Source organism: Mauremys reevesii, linkage group 1 (genome assembly GCF_016161935.1).
Source record: "Mauremys reevesii isolate NIE-2019 linkage group 1, ASM1616193v1, whole genome shotgun sequence".
Classification (NCBI taxonomy): Eukaryota; Metazoa; Chordata; order Testudines; family Geoemydidae; genus Mauremys; species Mauremys reevesii.
The window spans coordinates 303074619-303083148 of NC_052623.1; the positions used below are offsets into that span (position 1 = coordinate 303074619).

Here is an 8530-nt window from a genome sequence, read left to right on the forward strand (position 1 = left end):
CAGAAGGATTAGCTAGGAGAAAATTGGTAATGACATAAAAAGCCTTTTGTGTTAAGTCATTGGTTTAAATTCAGATTGTGTTATTACTGGCCACTGATTGACTACTTGGTGGCCTATGTGAAGTGATTTGTTTCTATTGGAAAGGTAGCACATTCCATGAGCACAGAAATCATTTTTAAAATAATGAAATGTAGCTCAAAGAAGAGCAAACAACTAAGAAATTCCATTCTTTTATGCTATCTTCATTGTGATGTCTTCAGTGTCTTGGTTTTTATTTTTTCCCCTTTAATGATATGCTTGTATTTTGTAACAGAACACTTAAAAGTAGCAAGCATGTGTATGGGAATAGAAGTCTTAATATTAAGAAAATAAAAAGCACTTGGTAGTTATTTCTGACATATTTCAGTGCTGCGTTACTTGAGGCTAAAATTCTGCTCATTATGAACAACGTATTAATCTGAATTAACCTGAGCTCTAAAAATTTTTTTTTTATTATGCAGAGTAACAAGTGTAAATTAAAGGGGCCAGAGTATAGGCCTGTAGCAAGTATTGTCCAAACAACAACCAATCATAAGGTTGAATCACCACACCTGAAGAGGCATGTCCTACATTCAGTGTTAATATATGTATGGCTTCTAGAGAGTGAATTTGATATGAGCAGAAAGTTAAACCAGTTTTAAAAAGGAGGGAAATGTGAGGTATAAAGATAAAAAATAATCTGTAGTCCTTGGTAGTGAAAGAGGAAGGCTGGTGGTCTCACATGCTCTCATTGTGCCTTTTTTTTTTTTTTAAAGAGATTTTTCCATACTGCTGAAAATGACAGCAACCATGCATTACTATGTACAGCCTCACAATCAAATTACTAGGTTCCCATTAAAAATATCTCTCCTTATTTTCCTCCTGAAACCCTCTGGATTTGCATACACTAATCAATAGATCATAATCTGTAGATGTCTAAAGTGGCAAATCAAATGGATTTCTTACTACTAAGGCAGTTTACTTGACATAGTTTGTATGAACATGTGCTTCCTTAGGAAAGCCAGAGATAGTGTCACTTAAAAACACTATCTGTTGCTTCCATTTTTGGTTGGAAACAAGGAATTTGTTTTTTCTCTTCATTATCATGAGCTAATAACTCAGAAAGGTGCTGTGGTTATGGAAAGGTTATAAAAGAAACACACACCACAAGCACCAACCTTTTGGGTACTGAAAAGTATGATTTGATATTTAGAATAGCAATAACTAGTGCATGGTTTAATGTTTTACGCCTTGTCAACTTTCCTCCTTTCTGTTTTTTTTTACCTTTGTTCTCTAGTACTAAAAATATTTGTATACAGACCATTTGTTTGTTTGAGTTCATCTGCTCCTGTAGCTTGAATTTCCTGAATTCCATAATCCTGCTTGTAGCTATTGGATCTTTCTAATCAGAGGTAGTTATTTTCATATATACTTAATAATCTGCTATTTTAGGAAAGAGAAACCATCTCTCATCCTTGAAATTCTCCAGAGGCTATCTGAATTAAAAAGATTTGATATGGCAGTGATGTTTATGTCAGACGTGGAGAAAAAAAGTAAGTACAAAGTAATGCTGGATCATTTTTTGTTTATTTTTTTTTTTTCAAACTTGGATCTTGGCATAGGTGTCATTTCAGTCAGATACAATGAACTTCAGTATCAATTCAGTTTACAACCAATAATGCAAATACACATGAAATCTTATTACACTTCAGAGGCTGCTTTAACTATGTGCTTCTAAAAAGGTTTCCAGTTTGATTCTTTTTGGGGGGGAGGAGAGGAGTGGAGGGGGGGATATGTGGATCAGTCTAAAAGCTGTGAACTCAACCACTCTGAGAAGGGAAATTCTCCACCACTGTGTAGTGACCATTCTTGCCTGTGCAATTGTGGAGCTGACAGGTTCCAGGCAAATCATATCCTTCTTGGCTGGGAGATCAGTTTATTTAGGGCTTTTGTAAGTGGGGAAAATAAAGGAAGAAATGGGGACAAATCCTTGGGGTACTGTGCAGGGCTTGAAGGACCCTCCCAAAACAAATTATTCTTCATAAATTTTAAGCCTGGAAGGAACCACTGTGATCATCTAGTCTGACTTTCGGTATAACGCAGGCCACGGAACTTCCCCAAAATAATTCCTAGAGCATATCTTTTAGGACAGCATTTTGAATGTCTTTGAAATGTAAATGATTTATTATAGATTACTTGAAATTGCATCTAAATGATTTTAAATGACATATGAACATTTGATCAAATCAGCTATTTTAAATGTTCTGCTCAGAGACTTTCTTTTTAGGATCTCCTTAAAACTCAAACTAAAAGCCAGAAAAGACATGTTGGTTTTAACTACCTTTTTCAATAGCAATGTTGTGTACAAACCCTAGTAGCTGCAATTGTAATTGAGCACAATGTAGTACCAAAATGCATGATGTCGTATCTGATTCTCACTAAATCAAATTTGGGAAGAAAATTTTCAAAATGCTGTAGAGTCAAACTCAGGTTCTAATTGCAGTACTGAATGCTGCTACCTTTGCATTTTACCAATCACTGTAATATCAAGGCACTAAAGGCTTCATTCTGTCTTGGCACGGCAGAAGGTTGCTGGGCTGAAACAGCTCCCTGATTTGCATGGCTGACCCCAGCTCTGATGCAACTTAGGGCTGCTTCGTGGCAGTTTTAACTTGTGCCATTGGAAAAGAGCCACTAATATAATATACCCTGCCAATGGATAATGCCATGATGGAGCTCCTCCGTGCCCCTGATGCACCTCTGTTCTTCCACCATTTTAGACCCGCTATGTTCTGCTGTGGGATGTATTGTGCAAGGCCTGTGAAAGCACACATACTCCAACAGAGTTCCTGTACTTCTGGGACATCTCTGCTGGACATATGCAGCTACATTATGATCCCTCTGCACCACTTGAGTGGGGCAAAGGGCTGTAACCCACCTTAAGAATTTAGCCCTAATACTCTTGTTAGTAAATTAATTTTTTTTTAATATTGGTTGTTTTCACACTTGCTACATGATTCAGATTCTGTTGGATCCCTCTTAGCATCTTTTGAACATTCGTCATACATCGTAATTGTTTTGACATCTATTTTTTCAGTTGATTTTGATTTTTAATTTAGTGTTCATGTATGTACTAGATTTCTCAGTCCTAGAGATTGACATCTTCTGTTTACCACAGAACACATTTAAGCAGAGACAATGCAAGCTTCTCTAAAGTGTTCTGCTGGCATGTGTCAGCACCCTTCTTGATGGACCACCACAGTTAGTTCACAGGAGTTTTTCTCTTTGTGCCTTGACCCTCCTTTCATACGGCCCATTGAGGTGTGTGTCATTCGAATATTTGTCTACTTCAGACCTGGACTGAGACCACCAGTTTTGTGCACATAAGCTGTTTGGTGGCCTACGATATCTATTGCTGATAAATGGACATTTTAAAAAATAAATTTGGAAATTACTGCATATAGCGGAGCTTCCCTACAGCTACCACTCTTTCTTTATAATAAAAAACAAATATGAGCCTCTTGGACAAAAAGTTTAGTTGTAAATGACACTTTCATGTTTTGAATCTTAGTTTTTTCTACTTTTTTACTTCAGTATATTTTTCTTCATTACAGCTTATAAATTTGAATAAGCAACTTTATTTTTATGCCAATTTTGTCTATCTGTCACAAACTTTTTACCTTCTGTTTTTAATAGCATAAAGACAAGATAGCTTATGTCTTGTTTGTTTTTTCTATTTTTGTCATCCGGAATATGCACCTGAGAAATTATGGGTTTTTTTGGCTAACTACTGGCTATTTGTAAAAGGACCTTTATTCATTGTATAAAGCACCAAAACAAAAATGGTGGCTCTTGCCATTTGTGGATTTTTGGTTTGTTTTTTGTTTTCAGTTTCTTATAGACAGAATATTGAGTTTTAACTAATTACTATTGAGATTTCTTATTCTATCAAATCCAAATGACATATTAAATGTATTGACAGTTTTAAGATGGGACATATTTATGTTCTATAACAGTTTGTCTGTAACCTTAAAATCACACATTTAAAATATAGTGCGTCTGAAAGTCTAAAAATGGAAAGTCATGTTAATTTTTATCTTCTCTTACAGCTGCACATGTATTGTTCAGTCACATGAACCAGTCAGGATTGGAGGATAATTCTGTTGAAGAGTTGAAGAAGAAATATGGTGTTCAGTATTAATGAGATTACTGATGTTACATATTTATATATGTAAACTAGTCTGATTCCGCACCTCTTCTCTGAGCTACTTGTACTGAAGTCAGTGAAAGTTACATCCATGAAGTTGTATTTATGTAGATAATGAAATCCTTGTACCAGACAAAACCAAATGGCAAGTGCCTAGAAAGGATAATGTTCTATGCCCCAGTTCTGCAATTGTGCCCATTATTTCAGAGCCCTGTGTGGCACCAGGAGGACTCTCCCCAGGCTTAACAGTCCACTTGAGTAGATTGAGTTGCAGGCTAAAGGCTGTAGCCGGGCAGTTATTCAGAAATAAAGTGAATTATTTATAAACGTGGGTTTTGGTAAGAATAATTTGGTACCTTGATGATTATTAAAAGATCAGCATTCATTTTATTTTGGGAAATAAACTTAACAGTGTTTAATTCAAAATATCAAAATTGGCTGGTATAATTTATTTTAACATAAAATGTACTAATTAATGAACTTACATTTCTCAGATAAGCTAAATTGTTACTTATCTTTAAATAGATGCCACTCAGGACAATATGAAAACTTCATCTGATGCTCAGCAAACTTGGTGTCTGATGGCCAGTAAATTCCAAATTTCTTTAGCTGAGATTGCCCAAAAGCTGAGTTCTAGGCACTGATAGCTGAGATGCCCCAGTGAACCTCACTACCTGCAGTAGTACAAAAGGAATCTCTCTTAAATAACTAGGTTCCACACAATGTGAGATTTTTAAAATAGTCATTAAGACCCTGAATTGAACCTGTAGCTGAATGAAAATATATATATATGAATATAAATATGACTGTATATTGCACCACACAGAGAGCACAATTCTTAACAGTCCTATTAATCCATCCCCTTTACAAGCTGGTAGCTATGCAGTATTTCTTTTTATATTGAGTTTTAACTAATTACTATTGAGATTTCTTCTTCTATCGAAAAAAGGTCTTATTTGCCACCCTTTCAATTGGACTTGTGCTCTTAAGTCATTTAGATGCGTTGAAAATCTCACCCTTTATCCTATTACCTACACACAAGAGGTCCACATTCAGGTTGTACAGGCAAACTTAATTCTGGCAATTTCTAACTTTTGAGTGCTTGATTTTTCAACCTCAGTGTTGTTTTAAGTTACTCTTTGTAAAAATCAGACCAGCTAACAAACCAGTAAAACCTAAGAACTACAAGATGGATAGAGCTGAGATGTGGAGTTTTGCTTCTTTGTTTGTTGGGGGGGGGGGGGTTGTTTTTTTCTTTTCTTTTTTTTACTGCATTCTTGCTACCTATCAGATATTCAGGTTATAGCAATAGATCAAAAGCATTAATTGGAATCTGTCACACCAGTATCTTTATGGTGTACTGTAGCTGTACAACCCTTTAACTTTACAAGGAGACCTGTTGCCATGGTTGGTCAAGCTTTGGCAAATGTGTTTTTCATTTTGTGAAAGAAATGCACCATGCAACATTGTGGGCTTGTCTATTGTGAAATAAGCTAGAGTATGAATTTAAAACACAATTGCTATTCCTCAACTCCTCATGTGGACACTCTTATTTGTCACTAAAATGGATTGAGTTAAATTACACAAAGGCATTCTTAGGGCAGAATAAGAGGGTCCATATGAGGAGCTATTGTAGAATATCTATTCCAGGCCGTTTCCCCCTGTAGACAAGCCCTGTGGGAAATAATATTGCTGTATTCTATGTAAGAAATGCTGGACAATGTATCATTGTGTAGTATAATGCACTAGAGATAGACGAGCAGGTAACAGCTGGGGTATGGTGTGGTGGTGGTGACCCACTTCACAGTGAGGAGGAAAAAACCCTAGCCCTGTGGCAGAAGGTTGCCTTGCTGGGTGTTAACTGGAGGTATAGGTTCTCCCTCATCATCTTTCTGGCTTAGTTCAATTTCTGAGCTATGTGACATCATTAAAATTTCATCCTTGACTGAATGGCATCAGTCAGCCTAGGAAGACTTCAATCCTACTATGTGGCTGCTCCTAAAGGTGAAGTTCCCTGCTGAAATTGCAAGAAGCCTCTGCAGCTGCATAGGCTAGAACGCTCATGCACCTTCCATAAATCAGCAACCATGAAGACAATTTGGGGCTGGATAAAGGCTATTTAATTAGCTCTGGGATAGTCATGTGGTTACCTGGGGTCTTCAGAACCCCCAACAGGGGCAACTTAACTATTTCATTCCAGGAATAAATGGAATATAAATTAGGAATAAATCAATAGGAACACAGCAATTCCATCTGATAAGATTCATGCAAGTAAGCGTACTCTATCTAAAACTGCTGTTTATTATATTCAAGTACACACAAACATAAGCAATAGGTTTAGAACATCCCAGATATTTACCTAATATCTGGAGTAATTAACAGCAGGTTCGTAGTGGCCAGTTGCTCACCCACCGGGGAGAAAGTGTGTCAGGAAAAACCCCTCTCAAGTTGGCTTCCGAGGACTGCTCCAAAGTACTCTCTATTAGCTAATCTTTTATAACTAACTTAGGTCATAATAATCCCTACTTATATCATCACTTTTCTAAAACTTTCAATAAACTTTTAATATCCAAGGTGTCTAGACTCAAGGTTTTCTAACCACCAAAGTTTTCAGTCTGTTGTTTTTCTTGTGTCACCTCCCGCTCTGATTAGCAGAAACTGCCAGCTAGATATGACCTTGCTTCTGAAAGCCTGTTTCCAAATTAACCCTTAACTATGTGGTGTTCTATTTCATTATTTTAGGGTGGCTGAATGCATGTAATGTGCTTGCAGTTAGCTTGATCGCATTCTGGAGTATACAAACCCCTCAAATACAGCACAACATTCTCTTCCTTAAAGGCGATATAATTTTAATATTAAGGCCTTTACAACATAACTAGTTCAGTGGGTTACTTTTGAAGGTCCAGCATTAGGCACAAGGCTCTTGACTGAGACCGAGCAAAAATCTCGCTGGCGCTCTCCGGTTTCACTCCTAACTTTGCCTCGTTAAGGACCAGACTTCATGTACATATCTTCAGGGCATACCCATGGTCTATAGAACCGCTGGTTTTGCAACCGATCGATCTTCCTCCAAATCCAGCATATCAGTACTAGATGCACAACGACCAATGCCACCTGAAACATTAGAATCACCACCATTAAATGCAAGGCCAAATTAAATCCCCAGTGCTGTGGGGGACCATCTCAATAATGTCTCCCACCAATTTTGTTCTGAATCTGCTAACCCTCTCAATCACTTATTTAATCTAATTAGAAGCATGGTGGATGGCAACCATGACTGCGTGCTTCCTGCCTAGTAACTTACCAATAATTCCTTAAATAGGAATGCTTAATTAACATTTTTACAACAATCAAATTCATTTCAATAAATATGGGCATATTCTCTCTATTCTAAATATCTTGTAGCTATAAGATATTTGTGGTACATTCCTATTCAATCCCAAATTCTTCTAAGCAGGCTCCCAATTTTCATTGTGATTATCCCACTCATACCATCTCAAATCATGTTCTTTACCGTATCAGTAACCCACATCTGCATTTGCAAGCATGTCAGGGCCAAGGAAACATTACTCTGGAGGGCACCAATAGCCTGCAAGAGGTAGAGGTGGTGCTTTTCTTGGGATTGCTCCCATTTCTCTAAAACCTGTGCCACCCCATCCTGTATGCGGCTTAGCTGATCTAAAAATACCCTCGGGGGGCATTGCTAAATCCTTTAGGTGTTGATCTATTGCATTCATATTATTCACAACTACCTCCTCATTCATACTGTTTCATTGTCTTTACTTGCATCCGAAGAAGTGGGTATTCACCCACGAAAGCTCATGCTGCAAAACGTCTGTTAGTCTATAAGGTGCCACAGGATTCTTTGTTGCTTTTACAGATCCAGACTAACACGACTACCCCTCTGATAATTGTCTTTACTGTACATCCACACACCATAATTCACCTTACTCTTTACCTTCATCTCTACATACTTCTTCCCATTGATTTGAACCACATATGCTCCAATCATATCAATTATAGGTGGTTATAGAATTCACACTTCTATACCTTTTAACTATTTAACCATCCTATTATTCAGACATCCTTTATCCCTCTTACAAATTTCCTGAGGACCTAGGGCCTCCCAAGTGCAAGGCAAAAGAGCCTCCCATTCCCCTCCTGGTGTCCTTATCTGTAATTTTGCCTCTTCTCAAACTTTTCTGCCCAATGTTTGGGTATAGAAGTGAGTGTTTCAGCCTAAAATAAATTGTCTTCCTCTGATGCTGTCCAGTTGGGGATATCAATTCATAAATGAACACAAAG

The 8530-nt window shown here is 37.3% G+C and overlaps 1 protein-coding gene across 8 annotated transcripts in view; it reads left to right on the top strand.

Annotated features, from left to right (window-relative positions):
• RPAP3 (RNA polymerase II associated protein 3) overlaps positions 1-4637 on the top strand; it is a 38077-nt gene extending 33440 nt beyond the window's left edge. For 7 of the 8 annotated variants that reach the window (XM_039504299.1, XM_039504316.1, XM_039504287.1 and 4 more), the window contains exons 16-17: positions 1471-1571; positions 4128-4636. In XM_039504299.1, the coding sequence (XP_039360233.1) occupies positions 1471-1571; positions 4128-4219 (193 nt within the window). In that variant the 3' untranslated portion in view covers positions 4220-4636. Of the gene's footprint in view, positions 1-1470; positions 1572-4127 lie in introns of all 8 variants that reach the window. The other variant, XM_039504335.1, reaches the window with a different exon arrangement.
• The last annotated feature ends 3893 nt before the right edge of the window (positions 4638-8530 follow it).